This window comes from Orycteropus afer, unplaced genomic scaffold (genome assembly GCF_000298275.1).
Source record: "Orycteropus afer afer isolate SDZICR_OR568_19922 unplaced genomic scaffold, OryAfe1.0 scaffold00019, whole genome shotgun sequence".
NCBI lineage: Eukaryota > Metazoa > Chordata > Mammalia > Tubulidentata > Orycteropodidae > Orycteropus > Orycteropus afer.
This window is the reverse complement of record NW_006921606.1, coordinates 16,591,447-16,614,266: the sequence shown is the minus strand read 5'-3', so window position 1 is coordinate 16,614,266 and position 22,820 is coordinate 16,591,447. Positions and strand designations below refer to the sequence as shown.

General features: G+C 38.6%; 1 protein-coding gene across 1 annotated transcript in view; it reads left to right on the top strand.

The window, feature by feature from the left end:
• The first annotated feature begins 5,644 nt into the window (after positions 1–5,644).
• MCTP2 (multiple C2 and transmembrane domain containing 2) overlaps positions 5,645–22,820 on the top strand; it is a 304,647-nt gene continuing 287,471 nt past the window's right edge. Inside the window, 1 exon segment of the mRNA XM_042783576.1 lies at positions 5,645–6,112. Coding sequence (XP_042639510.1) covers positions 5,645–6,112 — 468 coding nt within the window.

Genomic DNA, 22,820 nt, shown 5'->3' with positions numbered 1-22,820 from the left:
CAGTCAAATACCTTAAACACTACACCACCAGAACTCCTTCTTCTTCTTTAGTAGTACTTTACTTATCCAAGATTTCTTTCCTTTCTGTATAAGGTGGGTGATTTGTTTTTCCATCACTTTAAAGAAAGATAGTGGCATGTGGATCAGGATTGCATTGTATCTGTAGATTACTTTGGCAATCATTGACATTTTCACAATGTTCAACCTTCCTATCCATGAGTATGGTTAGTCTTCCATTTATATAGGTCCTGCTTGGTATCTGGTTATATAATGTTTTGTAGTTTTCTTTATATAGGTCTTGTGTGTCCCTAGTTGTATTTATTCATAAGTATTTCATTTTTCAGGAGCTCTGGTGGTGTAATACCTAAGGTATTTTACTGCTAACCAGAAGACTGGCAGTTCAAACCCACCAGCAATTTTTTGGAAGGAAAATTGGGCAATCTACTTCCGTAGTGATACTGCCTCAGAAACCCAAGGATAGGTTACTATGAGTCGGATCTGACTCGATGGCAATTAGCTTAGTTTCATCTTTTGGGTGGTTATTGTAAATGGTATTGCTTTCCTGATTTTGTTTTCAGAGTTGTCTTCATTACTATAAATGGATCTGGCTTGTTTTTGTATGTTGATCTTGTATCCTGTCACTTTCCTGAAGCTATCAATTAGTTCCAGTAATTTTCTTACTAGTCTTTGTGATTTTCTGTGTATAAGATCATATCATCTGCAAGCAGAAATGGTTTTACTTCTTCTTTGACAATTTAAATGTTTTTATTACTCTTTTTTGCTCTGGCAGGGACTTTCAATACAATATGGGATAGAAGTTGTGACTAAAGGGCATCCTTGTCTGGTACCTATTCATAAGGGGAATGGTTTCAGTCTTTCCTCATTTGAATATAATCTTGGCCATTGGTTTTATATATATATGTTTTTAATTATGTTTATTCTTTTTATTGTTTTTCTGTTGTCTGTGTCATTTATTTCTGCTCTAAACTTTGTTATTTTTTTTTTCTTCTGGTGACTATAGGAATATTTTGCTGTTGTTTTTCTAATTGTTGGAAATGTTGGATTATGGTGGTGATTTTGGCTCTTTCTTCTTTTTTGATGGGTGTATTTATTGCTACAAATTAACCTGTAACCAATGCTTTTGCTGTGTACCAATGATTTTGGTATGTTGTGTTTTCATTTTTGTTTGATTCAAGGAATATTTTTATTTCTATTACCTAGTATGTTTTTTTTTTTTTTTTAAAAAAAAAAAAAAGACCTCACTGCATCAAGTCTGTTCTGAGTCACAGAGATCCCTCCTTGAGTTTCCGAGGTAGTACCTCTACTGAAATAGATTGCCCAGGAAGTAGGATGTGACTAAGCTTCCACGTGTTTGCTTTTTTCCTTGATCTTCCAACTGTTAATTTCCAATCTAATTAGAAATGAGTTATGATCTGAGAAGATGTTTTGCTGTATTTCAATGCTTTTAAACTTACTGAGGCTTACTTTGTGGCCTAACATATGATCTATTCTGGATAATGCTCCATCTTGCTGGAAAAGAATGTATAATTTGCTGTTGTTGGATGAAGTGCTCTGTAAATGTCTATAAGGTCATGTTGGTTGATTGAATTGTTTAGTTCTTTTATGTCTTTTTTGAGTTTCCTTCCAGTTGTTCTATCCTTCATTGAAAATTGTATATTAAAGTCTCCTACTATGATTGCAGAGTTGTCTGTTTCTCTTTCAAGTCTGTTAAAGTTTGATTTATGTATTTATGGCCCTTTTATTGGTCGTAAATATTTATTATGTTTATGTCCTCTTGTTCATTTGACACTTTAATCATTACATAATGTCTTTTCTTGGCTTTTATGGTGGTTTTTGTCTCAAAGCCTATTTATCAGAAATTAATATTGCCACTCCTGCTCTTTTTTGATTGCCATTTTCTTTATATACTTTTTTCCAACCTTTGATTTTTTACTCTATTTTTGTCTGTGTGTCTGAGTTGAGTATCTTTTGCAGATAGCATATTACTGAATTATGTATTCTTATCCATTCTGCAAGTCTGTTCCTTTCTTGGTACATTTAATCCATTTACATTCAGTGTAATTATCTGCAAGTATAAATTTGTTGCTGTCATTTTGCTATGTGTTTTTTTGTGGTGCTGCTTGTTTCTTTGTTCCATATAAATTTTTGTGCTGAGCCCATTTGTTTATGGATTTTTTTAATCATTTCCATTGTTTGTGTTATTTTAGTATTTCCTAAGTATTTATGTCTTTCCACTTTTATATTTTGATGAGAAGGTTTATAAATTTTCTTTGAGGTTACCCTCTGATTTATTATTTTCTCTGTAAATTTAAAAGAATCCATTTTATCTTGAAATTGCCTTGACTTCCTTTGCATTTGGAAGTTCTGTAACTACAATATTTATTCCTTCTCTTTCTCTCTTTTTTGTCCTCATTTTTAAGTTGGTGTTTCTAGTTCCCTGTTTTCAGTCTTGTAAGTTTATTTTCACTTTGGATACTTCTATATTTTGGATTGTTTTTTGATGATGTTATCATGTGTGTTAATCATTGGTTGTTTTATTCAGCTTTTGGTTCACCATCTGAAGAACTCTCTTTAATGTCTCTTGTAAGTTTGGTCTGTTTTTTACAAATTCCCTTAATTTCTGTTTATCTGGCAATGCCCTATTTTCACCATCTTATTTGAGGGACCATTTTGCTGGGTGTATAATTCATGACTGGCAATTTTTTTCATTCAGTGTTTTATATATGCCATCCCATTGCCTTCTCACCTGTGTGGTTTCTGCCAAGAAATCATAGCACTTAGTCTTATCAGTTCCCCTCAGTAGGGAACTTTATGTTTTTCCTGACCTGTTTTTAGGATCCTTTCTTTGTTCTTGGTTTTAGAAAGTTTGATTATGATATTATGTCTTTGTGATATTATATTGAGGTCTATCCTATTTGGGATTTGCTGAATTTTTTGAATATATATCTTCTTGTCTTCCATTCTATTAGGGAAGTTTTCTTCCAAAGAATCTTCAACAATTTTCTTTGTGGTTTTATTTGTCTCTTCCTGTTCTGGAATTCTGATCAAAGAAAGTTATTCTACTTGTTGGTGTCCCACAAACCTGGTCCCCACCTTCTTTTTTTTTTTTTTTTTTTTTTTTTTTTTTTTTTTTTTTTTTACTCTTTTTTCTCATTGTTCCCTAACAAAATATATTGAGAAATTTGTCTTCACTTGCTAATCTTGTCTTCCCTTGATTCTACTCCTCTATCCTTTCAATGTGTTATCTATTTCTGAAATCTTAGTATTAATATTCTAAAGTTCTATTTTCTGTTTTTGTATGATTTCTAATTTTTCCTTTATTTTATCAGTTTGTTCTTGTATTCTGAATTTTTCTACAGTTTTTTCTGTGTTTTCCTTCCTTTTTTTCTTAATCCATTGATGTTACCTAGAAATAATTCTTTTGGATTGAAATTCCAATACCATTTTTTCCTCAGGGAAATTTCTGACTCTTTATTTTGGTCCCTTGTTTGTAATACCTTATCTTGTTTCTTTGTGTGAACTAGGATTGTCAATTATCTCTGAGACATTGTGATAGTGTTGTGTTTGTATTTAATTGATGATTGTATATTGATGCAGTTCACCTAGGGTTTCTTTCTTTCTTTCTTTTCAATTCATTTTTGTTTTTATATGTCTGTGTGAGTGGGATGGGTGTGCTACTTTGTTTGCTAGTTTGGCAGCACTTAGGTACTGTCTCTTATTGGGTGTGATAGAATGTTAAAATGTATGCATAGTTCTCTGTTCACTGTTTGTGTGGAGCAGTTGAATGTGAGTTGGGCTGGTATCTATCATGGATCAATTGGTGCAGAAGCATGTGGTGGCCCTTGCCCAATGTATGGGGCTGTGGGAGGTGCTGATATGGTTGGGTTGTGGTTGAGAACTGGGATTCTCAGGTGATTGCTCTCTCTCACATTTAGGACAAAAACAAAACAAACAAAAAAACAAGAACATACATGCATATATATGTATATATGTAAATAAATACATACATATAAGAGAGCACAAAATACAAACAGGACAACAAAAAAGAAAACAGTAAATAACAAAAAATAGAAGAAAAAAGTCAGAAAACAATAATCACAAAAAAAGAAAAAATAAATAAAAGAAAAGAAAAAGATTTTTTTTTAAAAAAAGGGTGGGGGAACAAAAACCAAAACAAAAGCTGGGGAGGGGAAAAAAGAAGGAGTGCAAGACAAAGAGAATAGCAAAGACAAAATAAGGAAAATGAGAGAAGAAAAAACAATATAGGGTAAAAACAAAAAGAAGAAAAGAAAGATAATAGGGAACAAGGAAAACAAAACAAAAACAAAACCCTAAGAATCAGGAAAGGGAAAGAAAAGAGAGAGAGAGAGAGAAAGATTGAAAACTGGAGGACAGATCACCTGGGCATGTGCTGCCTAGTCAGCCAGGAGGGTGCAAGGCGCCTGGTTCCAGAAAGAGTTCCTGCCAGCCCAAAACACAGTTTGAGGGGGGGCGTGCCTAGTCTCAGAAGTTCCTGCTGCACCAGAAGGTCTCTGGGGGAAAATCTCCTGGACTTGGGAGAAGTTCCTTCCAATTAAAAAGGCAGCTGGTCCCAGAAAGAGTTCTTACTGGTCCAAAGACAGTGGGGAGCAGGGTACCTGGAGTGAATCTTATTTTTATAAGAAACATAAAAACACTAAATAGATTCCTAGTTCCTAGTTGATATGGAGGTGTATTTGTCCTTCAAAACACATATTTAACTTTGGAAAGGATGATGATATGGCTAAAGCAGGGGTGTCTAACAACAGCCATTGCTTGTTCTAATTACAAGGAGCTCTGGTAGCATAATGCCTAAGGCACTTGACTACTAACCAGAAGGCTGGTGGTTCAAACCCACCAGCCACTCCTCGGAAGGAAGATGGGGCAATCTACTTCTGTAGTGATACTGCCTTGGGAAACCCAAGGAGGGGTCGCTATGAGTTGGGTCCGACTCAACGGCACATGACAACAACAACATTGCTTGTTTTTATAAGTAAAGTTGTATTGGAGCTCAACAGCACCCATTCATGTAGGTATTGTCTGTGTCTGCTTTTGTGCCACGAGAGCACAATTGAGTCATTGTGTCAAACACTAACTAGCTTGCAAAGTCTGAAATATTTACTTACTGGCCCTGAACAGAAAATATATGTTGACCTATGGTTTAAAAAAGTAGACAGCCATCCCCTTGATCATGTTGGTGAAGAGTTGCTGTTTCAGGTCTAGTGAATCTCTTTAGCTCTGTTTTCCCTGGAAAGAAAATAAGAAAGTAGCTTTCTTACAAAGATTTTTTTCTTTCCTTTCCTTTTCTTTTTCATCCATTGCTTTAACTTTTCCGTAAATACTCTCATAAAACATCTTAAGAATTTAGTTCCTTCAAAAATTCTTTTCCTACTGTTTATACACTGTATCTCTCAATGTTTCAAATGCAATCACTTAGTGGAAAGTGTGGCCTATTTTCAGGAGTGTTTCCCCTTTTGATGTGTCGTAACTCCACTGAGAAGATTCATGTTCCCTCTTTTTTGTTCTGTTTTGTAGGTGTCAATGAAGTTGTGTGGCATAGACGCATACTGTTTCAAGGAGTGAATTCCTGAGTCTTCATGCAGCCATGGATCTGGATAAACCATCTGTCTGGGGCTCATTAAAACAGCGGACCAGACCTTTGTTAATCAACTTGAGCAAGAAGAAGGTGAAAAAGAACACAAACAAGCCCCTAGACTTACAGGCAACTCATCACCTGGACCGCCGCCTGAGCCTCTCTGTTCCTGATATTCTGGACGCTGGGGCCTTGGTTGCAGAGGGTTGCCCTTACTCTGGACCCCAGTCATCATATACCTCCGTGCCCAGCAGCCTATCAACTGCCGGGATTGTTCCTAAGAGTAGCAGTAGCTCTTTGAAGCAGTCTGAAGAAGAATTAGATTGGAGCCAGGAAGAAGCTGGCCACTTCCATGTGGCAGACATAGACTCAGAGGAGATCTATGCCTCTCCTGCTGCAGAGAGAAGGGCATCCAGTAATGGCGTCTTTGATATTCTCCAGAAAACTTCCCTTGGAGGGGATGGATCAGAAGAGCCAGAGGTGAGAATTAGACAGTGCACTTTTCTGTTGATTTTTCTTCATCTTTTTTTTTTTTTCAGTGTGTTCAGTGCCCTTGGAAAATTTGGTTAGGAGTTATTTTTGTGGTTAGCTTGGATAGGGAGAATGACATTTACAAGAATTTAAATTAATGCAATATTGATTGAACCCAATGTTCCCATTAGTTTTGGGGCTGACCTCTACATATTTAAAAAACTATTGCAAATAACATTTCTAGGACATTTTAAGGCTTTAAAAGCTATATTGGATGAACTTTCTATTTTCCTTATGTTGGCAAGAAATTAAGTGTGTGCTTAGCTTACTCTTTTTATTTCTTTAAATATACACTATTGCCCATTCTTTCTTGCAGATGAACCAGGCATATTAATATTCTTAAGAAAGATGTGTCTTCTTTGACTCAGAAAGTTTAGATATCTTCCTATATCACATGTGTGTGAGCATGCATGCATGTAGATATGCAGACTTACCTACAGGCAGCTCCCCTGGCATTCACTCTGTTAAAAATAATCAAAGCACAAAGAAATTAAAGTGTATAGAGTTTACTCAAGGAGTCATGCTATATGCATATAGAAAGACCATCCTTTTATAAAAGAAGCAAATGCTCAATGCTGGCTAGGTATAATGAGGCTTGTAAAGAGAAGAGGAAGAAATAGAATAGAAAATCAACAATTGGCTAATCTTAACATGGTTAATGAAACTGTGCCTTCCTCCCCTTTACTGAAATCAGCTGACATCATTTACTAGGTGGAGTGTGGGAGGCATTCATTTCCACATCTCTTCGGTTATAGTCTGGAGAGGGTAGGTTTTAAAGTGGTAAAGGTACTTCAGTTATTCAGGGAATTCTGAAGGTTATCTCTTGGGAAGCCAGGGAAATTACCTAGAGTTATAATCTTTTTTCATTAGAAAACTTCTGAGCTAGTTTATAGTTAACAAATGTCTTTGTCATAACGGAGTTTGCAAAGACTTAATTCTTGTGTCAATCTGGGCCTCAGTTTCTTACTATTAACACCAAAAAAAAAAAAAAAAAAACTAAAATATTTTCACCAAAAATAAAATAAATATTTAAAAATCTAAGCATACGTTTATCAATTCAGTGACTTTAACAAAGCTTTAGTACTTCAATAAGATAAAACAACTGAATAATAAGAAGATAAATCCTATATTTCTGGGGTGAATTTAATTTAGAGTCAATTACCAAATTTGTGAAATCCGTTCAAAATGATTATGAATGATCAATTTGCAATCTCAAATTGAGAAGGCATTTTTTATCACAAAGCTTTTATTTTTGTATGCATAGTAAATATATTTATATAGCAAAAGATTCCTCATGTAAACATTTTTTACCTGTATAATTCAGTATGGTTAATCATGTTCATCTTTCTCTTCAACCATCACCACTATCAGTTTCCAAATTTTTCTATCACCCTTAACAGAAATTCAGTGTCCCCTGAGAAATGAGGCTTAATTTCTTCTTCCTTCCTTCCTTTCCTAGGTAACCACTGATAAACTTAGCTCTGTCTGTATTGATGCTTTTGAATGATAGAGTTGGTGAAGAATATTAAATATACCATAGCTTGGCAGAAAAACAAACAAGTCTGTCTTAGATAAGTACAGCCTGAATGCTTGAATCCTTCTTAGAAACGAGGATGGCGAGACTTTGTTTCATGTCCTTTGTACATTATCAGGAGGACACAGTCCTTGGAGAAGGATATCATGCTTGGTGACATAGAGGGTCAGTGAAAAAGAGGAAGTCTCTCAGGGAGATGGATTGATACAGTGACCACAACAACGGGCTCAAACAGTAATGATTTTGAGGATGGGGCAGGACCAGGCAGTGTTCCATTCTCTTGTACATAGGGTCTCTATGAGTTGGAACTGATTTGATGACACCTAAGAAGAACATTCTAGATATTTAATGTAATTTGGACCATGCAATATTTGTCCTTTCATGCCTGACTTACCATATATTTATACAAATAATGCACACATTTTATGTTTTTTAATATCATGCAATCCCTTAGTGTGGTTTTCATAACATTTTTCATTTATAAGTTTCTGATTTTAAGTTCAATTTTTTTTCTGCCCAATGGATTTAATGTTAAGTCTTTTTCTTGGTGCCTATTTACATAGATGTCTGGTTGCTAGCATCAGACCCTCGCCAGTCCACCTTTGATTTTCTAAAGCAGCTCCTTTCCTGGCAGTATTCCTTCCCTGCACTGCAAACCACTTTCTCCAGTGCAAGAAGAAATCACCTTTTTCTGTTCTGGAAACAACCCTTACCAGGGATATTGGCCCCAGTCCAGTAGTGCCTGGGTCTGTGCACCTTGGGTTGAAGAGGCTACTCAGGTGGGTGAAGCTGGTGCCCTGCTACCATGTACATTCTGCCCTACCATCTGGCTGGCAGGCAGTCATGCTTGGACCATTTGAATCTCCTGCCTTCAAGGATGCTGTGGGGTAGGGATTACAGCCACAGATGTAGAGAGATCTTGTATCTGTCAATCAGATAAGACGGGTGTAACTGGCTGCCCAGAGGCCATGAGGGGACAAGGCAGAATGTGCCCACACTTGCACCACCCTACCACTTACCTTCACTTGGGGCCAGCATGCAGAACCTAATATATATACAGATCCACCACTCATCTGTCAGTCTGTCATACTGTGGTGGCTTACTTATTGCTTTGATGTTGGAAGCTATGTCACTGGTATTTCAAATACCAGCAGGGTCACCTATAGTGAAGAAGCTTCAGCAGAGTTTCTAGTCTAAGACAGACTAGGACAAAGGACATGGTGGTCTACTACTTAAAAATTGGCTGCTGAAAACCTTAAGAATAGCAGTGGAACATTGTCTGATACAGTGCCAGAAGATGAGGTCATCAGGTTAGAAGGCCCTCTTCAAAGTAGAGCTGACCTTAGTGATATGGCCAGATTAAAGCTTTCAGGCCCTTCATTTGGTGATGTGGCATGACTCAAAATGAGATGAAACAAGTGCAAATATCCATTAATAATCAGAACATGGAATGTACAAAATACAAATATATGAAATTTGTAAAAAAAAGGAAATGGAACACATAAAGATCAATATCCTAGGCATCAGTATGCTAAAATAAACTAATATTGACCATTGTGAATTGGGCAATCATACGATCTACAAGGCTGGGAATAACAAATTGAGTGAGAGTGAATGTGTCCAAAATTCACATCTGGAAATGTCATGAGACATGCAGTGTATGTATCAGTGTACTATGCCAGAATGTTTTACATAAGTTTGTCATTTCCAAGTGCTGTATGTGTGTGTGCACATTCTTTACGTGGGCACAGTGTTTATGATAAGTACAGTATTTCATTCAGCATGATGTTTTCAAGATTTATGCATGTTACAGCATGTATCAGAACTTCATTTGTCCTTACCAAAACAAAACCAAACTCACTGCTGTTGAGTCGATTTGACTCATAATTACCCCTCCTTGGGTTTCCAAGGCAGTATCTCTATGGAAGAAGATTGCTCAATCTTCCTTCTGAAGAATGCCTGGTGATTTTGAATCACCAGCCCATTTGTCCTTATGGTTGAGTAATATTCCAGTGTATTTGTGTACCATAGTTTATTTAACAATTCATCTCTTAACAGACATTTAGGCTAATTATTCCTCTTGGCTGTTTTGAAAAGTGCTGCAATAAATATTGGCATGCACATTTCTGTTTGCCCTCTTGTGTTCAGTTACTTTGAATACATACCTCAAAGTGAAATTTCTGGATCATATTGTAATTATGTGCTTTTACTTTCTGAGAAATCTCCAGGTTGTCTTCCACAGCAGCTGTATCATTTGATAATCCCACCAGCAATTGATGAGGCTCCAGTTGATCCATATCTTCAACAGCCCCTGTTTTTTCTGTTGTTTTTAAAATCATAGCCATCTCAGTGGGTGTGAGAAGAAATGTTTTGGGTGGTACAAACAATTAAGCACTCAATAGTTTGGCAGTTCAAGCCCATCCAGAAGGCATCTTGGAAGACAAACCTGGCAATCTGCTTCAGAAAGGTCACAGCCTAGAGAATCTTTTGGCACAATCTACTCTACACGTGAATCATCTGAGTAGGAACTGACTCTACGGCAACTAACAACAGCATTAAATACATGAGCATTTCAGTAGTCTTTGTTGAATAAGTATTTGAATGCCTACTCCAGGCCAGGAACTGTAAAGATTGCTGTTCAAAACAAATATGAGTAAGAAAATGACCTGTCCTCAAGCTATGATCTATTGCAAACTACTTAAAACAGCATAAGAGGCAAACTGCTATCAGAACTGTCTATGCAAAATATCCAAGCCTTGTGCCCTGGCAGGTAGTAGATGGAAGAAATCAGTTCATGGGAAAGAGGATATGTCACGTATTAAACATTAAAACTGGTACAGAGTATAAATGGAATTTGCACAGGTGAGGGAATATAGCAAAGCAAGTCTGGGACTTTGGATACATGCAGTTAAGTTTGGTGAGTGTTTTACTCTGCCTGCCAGGGAGCCTTAGGGAGCTTCTGGCATGGTAGACTTTGCTCAGGGGCTGGTTGGTGATGGTGGATGGATGGTTGTTAATGATCTTTTTGCTTCTTTGGCTCTGTAGTAGTTAAGGTTAAATGTCAACTTGCCTGAGCCTGGCTTTGAGTGGCTGGGCAGCTGGTGGTAGTTATTCCCCATGATGAGACTGGCAATCAACTCCATGGTGAAATCTGCCACAAACAGCTGAGTAGCTGCTTTAGGGATGTGGTCTGCTTTGCATATATAAGGAGAAGCTTTGGGAATGATCTACAGCTTTTTTGGCATGCTTGAACCCTGCATGTAGCTGACTCTTCATTCAGTAGTCTGCCATGTTCTGCCAATCTTGGGACTTTGATGGACTTGAATTAATGGCCTGCCATGTGGTTTGGTAATATCTGGACTGTGCCATTTTATTTGTCAATCTTGGGTTTGTCAGCCTCAGCAGCCAGCAGCTGCCTGAGGGAAGAAAGCCTCTCATTTCAGTGGGCCAGGAGCATGAGGCAGAGCTGAAGCCCAAGGTTGAGGCGCTTTCACCAAGCCCTTAGACTTTGGCACTTTGAACTCAGACTTCTAGCTTCCAAAACGGTAAGAGAATAAAATATTTGTTCAAACTATCTGTCAGAGCGGTACTAGGTAACCAAAAGAGTCTAAATGCAGAAAAAGCCTCAAATAAGCAAAGCAAAGTCCATAAAGACTAGATGATAGATGTTTCTATATTGTTTGATTTTTCTGTAACCCAGACTTTAAGAACAAAACAAAACAAAATCTACTTAAAAAAAAGAGGAAGAAGAAGAAGAAGAATTAATGCATTTGAATTATAGTGTTGGTGAAGAATATTGAATATACCATGGACTGCAAGAACAATAAAGTAATCTTCTGGAAGAAGTACAGCCAAAGGCTCCTTAGAAGCATATACTTTGGCCATGTCATCAGGAGGGACAAGTCCTTGGAAAAGGACATGATGCTTGGTAATGTAATGAGTCATTGAAAAGGAGAAAGACTATGAATGAGATGGATGGAGTGAGACAGTGGCTACCACAATGGGCTCAAAGATAGCAATGATTGTGAGAATGGGGCAGGACCAGGCAGTGTTTCATTCTGTTGTACATAGGGTCGCTATAAGTCAGAAACTGTTAAATTGCACCTAACAACCACAGAATTCTTGAAAAAAATATCTTTTGCTCTGATTTGCCTATCCTTGAAGTACAGACTAGAGACTGAGACAGATTCTTTGTTCTATGATTGAAGTTCTATTGATCCACTTGTTGACATGTTGGCAGAGCCTGGAGAAACTGGGCTACCCCTAGTCAGACCGCTAGGATAATGTGTGGTCAGGTGTCCAGTTTTGTCTAAGTCCTCTCCACATACTCTGACTGCTCTCTCCTGTACTAGGTGATCCTCTCTCATCATCTAAGGATCCAGAGTTTATCACATGTACAGAAATGAACTATTCTCTTACCTATCTTCTCCACTAGACTCTATTCATTTGGAGTGTGGGCTTGGTTGGAGGAAACTTATCGAATTTGCCCTTGTTTTCTGAGGGCCTCGCTTAGTGCCTAACACATAGCTTGTGCCTCACCCATTATCTTTTTAACAGAGTAATCCATAATAGCAATTCAAGGTATCAGAGTTTTTGCTAGTGTTCTTACTATGAGTTCTCTTCAGTTTACGATTTCATTAAAAGTGATATTTTTTTTCCAAAAATATTAATATTATATTAGAAATAAAATTTCATTTATGATCCTACAGAAGATATAGAGAGATTTAGGCAGGTGAAGACTTTTCAGCCCTTTTCAAACCAATCCTGATACTAATTTTAAAACAGAATTTATTATCTCTTCCTTTTTTGAACAAAAACAGAAGTCCTACTGAAACTATGTCCTCTTTCAGTTTTGGAATTAATCTGTATTTCACATCTGGCTCATCTATTCCTTCCTATTGAATTACTCATGACTTTATATAACTTCCACTTGATGGGGAAAGAATTGAAGAAGAAACATGATGAGTGACAAGTACCATTGTACAAGAAGGACAAGCAGATATTTGTCAAGTATCCTTGGTGTAACAAATTTTGTTTGTAGCTTTTCAGGGGGCACAAAGGAAAGAACATATGTGGTCTGAGGCAAATCTATTGGGTTTCATCAGATTTTGTCTATTGTTGATTGGGTCCCAGGCCAAGCCTGCAGCAATGGAATAGTAGGACCCTAGGTATCATGGTGGCACAGTGTCTAAGGCATTTGACTGCTAACCAGAAGGCTGGTGGTTCAAACCCACCAGCCACTCCTCAGAAGGAAGATTGGGCAGTCTACTTCTGTAGTGATACCACCTCAGAAACCCAAGGAGGGATCTCTATGAGTCAGATCTGACTCGACAGCAGTGAGTTTATTTATTTATTTATTTTTGGTTGCATGTTCTACAGACATTTTCCAGTCCTGTGAGTGTCGTTGAAGGAAGGGAAGTGTTGGTATCCAGTCATGGGAAATAGAATAACATGGCAAAGAAGGAAATTTAGGATGAGGGAAAAGGAAGAAAGAATGTGAGGATGTGGAGGACAAATAGAGCCAATAATAGGGCAGGTGTTCAAACCTACCATAAAGATAAAATAGGAATAAGTAGGTTTAAAATAAAGAATAATTAGGAATAGAAGGGAATTAGTCAGACTCTCTTTTGAGCCCCAGATTCATATTGCTTTGGATTTCTCATAGAAACTTCAGTCTTGACAGAATTCATCATCTCTCTGAAATGCCTTCATTAATACAAATTATTGTTTCCTGACAACATGCAGCTTCTCAAGTGAAAAGCTTTTGAATAATTTTCTTTTTTTTTTTTTTGCAGTGAAAAAATTAGGCAGCCAGAGTTGGTTTATATTATCTCAATTTTGTTGGCAACATCCAAAGTGTCATAGTCAGGAGCCAGTTGAACATATGTCTTCTCCTGCCCATCAGGCCTGATCAAAGTGTTGACCTTGGCCACATCAATGTCGTAGAGCTTCTTCACAGCCTGTTTGATCTGTGCTTGTTGGCCTTGACATCCACAGTGAACACATGTGTGTTGTTATCTTCTATCTTCTTCATGGTGGACTCAGTAGTCAGAGGGAATTTGATGATAGCATAGTAGTCAAGCTTGTTACTCCCAGGGGCACTCTTCTGAGGAAATTTGGGCTGCCTTTGGAGCCTCAGTGTCTTAAGCCACTGGAATGTGGGTGACAGGCAGGTCTTTTTTTGTATGACTGTTGATACTTTTAGGCACTGCCTTCTTGGCCTTTAGTGCTTTTGCTTTGGCTTCAGTTTTGCAAGGGGCAGGGGCTTCTTTCTTTTCTTTTGGCACCATCTTCGTAAAAGGGGCTTTTGAATAATTTTTGTTTGTTTCTGTTATCTTACCTTTAAGGACCTATGTAGTTGTCATTCATCCATCTCATATCTGATCCTTCCTCCCTTCTCTTCATTCTTCTCTTACTGAAATCATTCTCCTTCTACATGGCTCAATTGAAACTTTTTCTTCCCTATGGAGCTTTTCCTAAGGAACTCTGGTGGCACATTGCCTAAGGCATTTGACTGCTAACCAGAAGGTTGGTAGTTCAAACCCACAAGCCACTCTGCAGAAGGAAGACTGGGCAATCCACTTCTGTAAATATTTACCATCTCAGAAACCCAGTGGGGGTTGCTATGAGTCAGAATTGACTCAGTGGTAGTGGGTTTGGTTTTTGGTTTGATGGAGCCTTTCTTAACTCTACACAGAGTCCTTTTCAGGGCATGATGCTTCCATTATTTCTGAGGACTACTGGTAGAGTAGTGGCTAAGGCATTTGACTGCTAACCAGAAAGCTGGAGGTTCAAACCCACCGGCCACTCCTTAGAAGGAAGATGGGGCAATCTACTACCTTAGTGATACTGCCTTGGAAACCCAAGGAGAGGTCACTTTCAGTCGGGGCCACCTCGACAGCACATAACAACAACAACCTCACTCTAGGAGCTCTAGTGGCATAGTGCCTAAGACATTTGACTGCTAACCAGAAGGCTGGCGGTTCCAACCCACCAGCTACTCCTTGGAAGGAAAATTGGGAAATCTACTTCCATAGCGATACCGCCTCGGAAACCCAAGGAAGGGTCACTATGAGTTGGATCCAACTCGATGGCAGTGAGTTTGGTTTTGGTTTTTAACCTCATTCTAAGAAGCTGTGGTGGTGTAGTGGATAAGGCACTTGGTTGCTAACCAGAAAGTCAATGGCTCAAACCCACCAGCTGCTCTGTGGAAGATGGGGCAATCTACTTCTGTAAAGATTTATAGCCTAGGAAACCCAATGGGGGTTGTTGCTATGATTCAAAATTGACTTGATAGCAGTGAGTTTATTTGTTTTGCTTAACCTCATTCTAGAGAATCCTGGTGGGCTCAATGGTTAAACACTTAGGTGCTAACCAAAATGTTGCCGGAACCTATCCACTGGCTTTGTGGGAGAAACACCTGCTGATTTGCTCCCATAAACACTACAGCCTCGAAAACCCTGTGGGGAAGTTGTACTCTGTCACATGGGATGGCTGTGAGTGGAAAATCAATTTGACAGTACCCAACAACATGCTCATTCTAGGTGACCCTAGTGGCACTAACAGTTTGCATTTGGCTACTAGCATAAAGATTGTCATTTTGAACCCACCTACTGGTGCTGCAGATGAAAAGCCTGGTGATACACATCCATAAAGTTTTCATCCAAAAATACCCTAGGAAATAATTCCACTCTGTAATATATGGGGTCCCCATGAGTTGTGATCATCTCAACAACAATGAGTTTGATGTTTTTGTTTAATCTCATTTTGCATTGTGTAGAAATCTGGAGAGAGAGATTAGAAGAGGTAGGGAGAGCAGAAAAGGGAAGACAAAATGATACTGGGCCAGGACATACATTGAATGCTCAGGATTCATCTGGTTTTGAGGACTGACTCATGACAACTAAAGGATCATGAAACTAAGTATCAGATTACAGTCACAAATAACTTGCAATGGGAATTCACACTTTTAATATAGCTTCCAATTTTGACATAAATCACTCATTCTCTCTTTATTGTACAATTACTTTGGAAGTTAATCCATAATTAACTTAACTGCTAACCAGAAAGTCATTGGTTCAAATCCATCAGCTTCTCCATGGAAGGAAGGTGGGCAATATACTTCCCTAAAGATTTATGTCCTTGGAAACCCAATGGGGGTCACTATGAGTTGGAAATGACTTGATGGCAGTGAGTTTGGTTTTTGTTTGATCATTCATTTTTGTGGAGAAATGATGATCTCATGATCTCAGAGCCTAAACATGCATGAAGAATGTATGCTAGGTACATTTCTTCCCTGTAGTCAGTCTACATGAGAAGTCACGTATAAATCAAGAGATTGTTTGGTGAATATGAATCACTGCAGGGAAGATTGTGTAGCTTGCATGCTGACTGGTACTTGATATGCTATCCATCTCACAGTGAAGGTTATGCTGCAAATGAGAACTTGACATACACACACTTTCTTTGTTAGAGCCACCTACATTCATCTCTGCATTTGACCCTGGCTAAACAATGAAGCCAGGATTCTTAAAGTCCTGTGGCATAGGCTTTCTCTCTTTCCTTCATAGGATTCAGATGGGCAAGTCCAAATTTTTACCTAGGCTTCCTTGCTTGACTTCTACCCTTTTCTGATTGATACATTATTTCATTATATATATAATTGAATTCAAACAGGCTGACATCCTATTATAGTGGTGTGGCAACTGGATAATTTCTTTTAGGTGATTGCATGTCTGTACTCTGAAGGTAACCTTATAATTTATTTTAAGATGATCTCTTTGCTCTTAGCACCTTAGACTTGGGGCTGAAGTGGGTGGTAAGAGACCAATTCATGCTACTGCCAAATCCCATTGACAATTTGTATCTTTTTAGTTGTTTAGCTATCTGCTGCCCCCAGTATTAGATTGGAAGCTCCTGAACAGTAGAAATTACGTGTTCTTTTTCTTGCTTTCCTAGAAATTCTGCAAACTTTGCTTACATGAAATATATTAATTCATGTAGTTTTTGCAGTTGACTTTCAAGCCACAAGCTACTACTATTCTAGGTGATCTGGGGCCCATGAGAAAGGCAGTGGGGTTGGGAGAGATGGTGATATGCAATGGCTTTGGGGGTGAATTAGGGTGAATTCTAGGAAAATTTTGCCTATTAGTGAAGTATTGCACATAGCTGTGATGCTGAAAAGATTTCAGCAGAGCTTTCAGACGAAGAAATACTAGGAAGATACACTTGGTGATGTACTTTAAAAAAATCAGTCAAAGGAAACCTTACAGATAGTAACGATCTGTTCTATTATACATGGGTCACTGTAAGTTGGGAGCTGACTCCACAGTATCTAACAACAGAGTTGAGGAGGTCATTGGTGGTTCAGAGGTAGATATCTCACCTTTCATGAAGGAGACCTAAGTTCAGTTCCTGGCCAGTACACCTCAGGTGCAGCTATAACCCAACTGTCAGTAGAGGCTGTGTGTTGCTACAGGTTTCTGCAGAGCATCCAAACTAAGATGGACTAGGAAGAAAAGTCTGTTGTTGTTGTTATGTGCCGTCGAGTCAGACCCAACTCATAGTGACCCCTCCTTGGGTTGCTGCGGCAGTATCACTACAGAAGTAGATTACCCAACCTTCCTTCTGAGGAGCGGCTAGGGGGTTTGAACCACCAGCCTTCTGGTTAGCAGTCAAGTGCCTTAGGCACTGTGCTAGGGAGGAAGAAAAGTTCAGTGACCTATTTTTAAACATCAGCCAGTCAATACCCTATAATTTACAACAGTCCAAAGCATAGTTGATCATGGGGGTAAGGCAGAAGCAAACAATGTTTTGTTACATTTTGCATGATATCACCCTAAGTCTGGGCTGACTTGACACAAACTAACAAGCAAACAAACAATAAAGTTAAGGAGATTCAGATGGAGAGTAGCATACTTTTTTCTCCTTTCCTACTTACTTTACTTTTTCTTCTCATTTCCTTCAGCAACATTCCTATATCAGGTGTTATTGTACAAGGTACTTTTAAATCCCTTGTAAAATCAGTTAAATATTTGGAAAATGCAGTGGGCTCCTGTCTTCAATGTTGATGACAGAACTGAGATTAGACACCAAGATACTGGGGGGAAAAAAAGATGACCAGCACTATCAGGCAGTCTAGTTATTGTTTGATAAATGATTGAGGTGAGACAAGAGAGGTCACTCAGAGTGGAGTGGCCAAGAGTAGGAAAGGCTTAAAATGGATGCCTTTTGAAGATGTCTCAGAGAAGTGGCAAGTAAAGCTGAGTGGTTAAGTTGCATGTCTGTGAGGTAAGAAAAAAAGAAAGTACTCAATCCATTACCTAGCAGATGCAATTACTTAAAAATTCTCACTGCTATGAGTATGATTGTATTTATCAATGTTGTAATTATTTTTTGTCATTTTCAGAATGAAATAAAGGCTTGGGAAGTTTGATAATTTGCCTTATGTCACCTAACTAGTTAGTGTCAGAGCCAGGATCTAAATCCAGGAATGCCTAAATCTAAATACCATGCAGAGACCTGCATATACAACAGGAATTTGGAAATGTTCTTTTGCAACTTGAGAGAACTCAGAGCTGAATATACAAAAATGTTGCATGCAAGGAAGACTTTTTTTTTTTTTTTTTTTCCTGTGTCCACTGTGCCCTTTAAACACAGGGATAATTCCAGTGATTGGGTCAGCTTATTTTCATGGACAATAGCTGATAATCATGAATGGAAGGATCATAACCTCCATATCATCCCTGCAGTTCTACAGTGAGATATGTCCCTCTTTGACATTTCAATCGGCAGTTGCATTGGTAAACAACTAGCTTTGGTGCTAGCTTTTGTGAGTGAGTTGAGTAATTTTTGAGAAGTCCCCCAGTGGGATATTTCCGGAAACTCTTCTTGGCAGTCGCAGGACTTCAGTTTAGTGACCCCAGAGAAACACAATGAGAAACCACAGAAGGGAGGAAAGAAACCACAGCTTGCAAAATTATACATATGCATCAGTTTCTCCATACTTCGGCGATGGCCTATTTTTTGTTTTATCACAAAAATAATAACTCAGTCTCTTGGTGTCCATGAAGCAAGGGGTAAGCCTGGGTCCATGTGGGCTCAGACACCTTTTTCTTCTTCCTTCTCTCTGTCCTCCCCTCCTTCCTTATCTGTTGAACACCTACTGATGGTGATTGAAGCACAGGAAAACAGTAGTGATCAAAGCAGACAAGTATCCATTCCCTCATGGAGTGCCTATTCTAGAGTGTGGCAGGCTGCAGATAAACTCAGAAAATACTGAGTGCAGTAGAGAAAAGTGAAGCAGAAAATGTGCTTGGGAGTGAAAGTGCTGGGAAGGTGTTACCATTTTGACAGCACCGTCAGGAAAGACCTCTTTTGAGAAGATAACATTTAGGCAAATACCTAGAAGAGATGATGAAGCAAACTGAGTGCACATCACGAGAAGATGCATTTCAGAAGGTGTCTGTTTCTTAATGCTGCTATAAGAGAAGTGCCACAAGTAGATGGCTTTAATGAACAGAAACAGAACAGTTTGTTGTTGTTGTTGTTATGTGCCCTCAAGTTGAACCTGACTTATAGTGACCCCTCTTTGGGTTTCCAAGATGGCATCACCACGGAAATAGATTGCCCAACCTTCCTTCCGAGGAGTGGCTGGTGGGTTTGAACCACCAGCCTTAGGCACTACGCTACCACAGCTCCCTATTAATCAGTTTAGTAGGCTAAAAGTCCAAATTTAAGGCTTTTTCCCTCTATCTGCTCTTTGAGGATCTTTGTTTCTTTTCAGCTTCTGTTCAAGGTGGTGTGGCTCATATGCAGGGCAGAAGGGATATTGACATATGGGACAGGTGCTTCCTATACCTGCTGTGGGCATTGGAATGGAAATAAGTAGAAGCTTTGCCCTGGAAGAGAGCTGCTCAGGGTGTATACACAAACTAATGGCCTTCATGGGAAGGGGAGATGGCATTGTTGCGAGGTCTTATGAGCCAGCCCTCTATCTTTGTTATGATAAAAAGTGTAGATGGAGAAGGATGGTCAGAAAGGCTTGGGTTGTTAGCCACCTTTGCCAATTTTTTTCTCCTCTCTTCCCAAACACATTCATTGTTTTAATAATAATAATAAATATAATGGCAGTACCCTTGGGTGGTGCAAATGGTTAACATACTTGCTACTAACCAACAAGTTGGTGGTTCAAGTCCACCCCGAGGTACCTCAGAAGAAAGCTCTGGTGATCTACTTCCAAAAAACCAGCCTTTGAAAACCTTATACTACACAGTTCTACTCTGATAAATGTGGAGTCACCATGAGTCAGGCCAACTCACGGCAATGAGAATTTATTTTAAGGTGCAATATCTAAGGATATCTTGTCAGACCACTTCTGTTTGGTTCACTCTATATACAGTCTACTTTCGAAACCTGAGGAGGGCTCACTGTGAGTCGGATCTGACTCCACCATAGTGAGTTTTTTTTTTTTTTTGGTAACACAGAAGTAGATTGCCTAACCTTCCTTCCGAGGAATGGCTCGTGGGTTTGAACCACCAGCCTTCTGGTTAGCAGTCAAATGCCTTAGGCACTATACCGCCAAAGCTCCAACAAACTATAAGGCTAATACATATATTTTTTGCCCATTTTAGAGATATTCCTGTGTCTTTAATTTTAAATAAACTTTTCAAGGACATGAAGCAGAAGGACAATTAGAATCTATGTCTTGCTAACTCCAGAATTTTGTTCTTACTATTGTGTAGCACTGCCTCTCAATATATCAGGTGAGATATTTTGTGTTTGGATCCCAATTTCTAGGTACAGTTATGGTATGGTGAGAAGAAAGGAGGACCCAGAATACTCAGGTGAAACCCTAATGCTATTAGGGCTGTTTCCATTAACAACCATTTAGCCTCTTAGCCCTGGTTTCTTTATTTGTAATTTGGAGATACTAATGACAAGCTATGGACCAGTTATAAAACGCTAACAGAAATGTGTACCAGAAAATACTTATCAAGTTAGTTCCAACTCACAGCAACTCCCACTGGGTTTCCAAGGCAGTAAATCTTTACAGAAGTAGATTGCCTCATCTTCCTTCTGCGGAGTGACTGGTGGGTTTTGAACTGCCAAACTTCTGCTTAGCAGTCAAATGCCTTAGGGACTGTGTCATGAGAGCTCCTTTTAAATTATATAGTGCTAAGCAATGTAAGAGGGATTCTTATTCTTTAATGTGTACCCTTTCCTAACTTATTGAGTATCTCATTATTTGACATTTTATTTCACATTTTCGGCCAATAGTAACAAATCTACTATCTTACTCTTTTTTCATATAACGGACACTAAGGTATGAGGTGGGAGCCCTGGTAGCGTAGTGCCTAAGGCACTTGACTGCTAACCAGAAGGAGGGCGGTTCAAACCCACCAGCCACTCCCTGGAAGGAAGGTTGGGCAATCTACTTCTGTAGCGATACTGCCTCGGAAACCCAAGGAGGGGTTGCTATGAGTCAGGTCTATTCGACGGCACACAACAACCACAACAACAAGGTATGAGGCAAGAGTATGCTGGCTGTGATGATTAAGGTCCTGTGTCAATTTAACAGGGTCTTGATTATTAGTGGTTTAACAGTTATGCAATAATATTATTTGACAGTTTTGTAACGATGTCATCATTTTGTGATCGGATGTGGTCAACCTCCATTTTCAAATAATGCTGACTTTTGTATAATGACCTAGACTTTGGAACCTAACCATATTGATAAGTGAGGAAAGTGTGTATATCCTGCTAATTAGCATGCCAAAATATTTATGGAAAATCAATGGAAAACTATTACTGAATATGCAAAACCAAACCAAACCAAACTCACTGTAGATGAGTTGATTCCAACTCATAGCAACCTATTTTGGTTACCTAGTGCCACTCTGACAGGAATATAACACGCATGGGATGGCCTTAAGAAACAGGAGTTTATTCTTATAATTTGGAGGATTTAAGTCTGAGTTCAAAGTGCCAGGCTCTAGGGGCTGGGTGAAAGCCTCTCAACCTTGGGCTTCAGCTCTGACTCCTACTCCTGGCCCACTGGGATATGGATAAATAGATATAGTTAGATAGATATAGATATAGATAGATAGATAGATAGATAGATAGATAGATCTACACACATAAACACACACACATGGGGGCCCTGGTAGTGTAATGCCTAAGGCTGGTGGTTCAAACCCACCAGCCACTCCTCAGAAGGAACATTGAGCAATCTACTTCCGTAGAGATACCACACTGGAAACCGAAGGATGAGTCGCTATGAGTAGGGTGCAACTCGACAGCAGTGAGTTTGGTTACTATGCTACACTCATATACTTTAATAGACTATTTTTCAAAGATGATATAATTGATCTTAGCCAACTTTTTACTCTTATTTAGTTTCCCTGGATGTGGATTTTTTCCACAATGCTTGAATAATCAGTGACTGCTTGCATAGTTTATAATTTGATTCCTGTGTTTCTTTAGGTGTGAAACAAAGGATGATCTAATTGCCATTGAGTCAACTCTGACTCATGGCAACCTCATTGCACATGTCAAAGTAGAGCTCTGTAGGGTTTTCAATGACTGATTTTTGGGGAGATGATCACTAGGCCTTTATTAAGGGCATCTTTGGATGGGCTTGAACTTCCAGCCTTTTAGTTAGCCCAGACTGTGTGGACCACCCAGGAACTCCATGGTAAGAGCCTTTTAACAGCCTCATAAGAGGTGGTATTTGTACAAGATCATATTTAATGTTTACAAAAGGAAAATGTTTATTCACATCAGTGTCTTACTCTCAAATCCCTAGTAACTAGAGGAGGCTTGCTTTTTAAAATAATTGACCCATCTATTTGAATATCTGCCATACCCTTCCATATCCTTTCATATCCTGATGAATTTTCATACATTTGCATTCTTGCAAGTAGGGGATTGTCATCTAAACAGAATGCAAAGTATCCATTATCATCCCACAAATTTTCATTTAACCAGTAGGATGAAAATAACAATACTAGCTAACAAACTTTCTAACTGGTTATTGTAATTGTAGTCAATAAGTTGTATAACTTATTATAAAAGTTAAACTGGCAAAAGCTGTGTGATAGATATATTTATAACAACAATAAT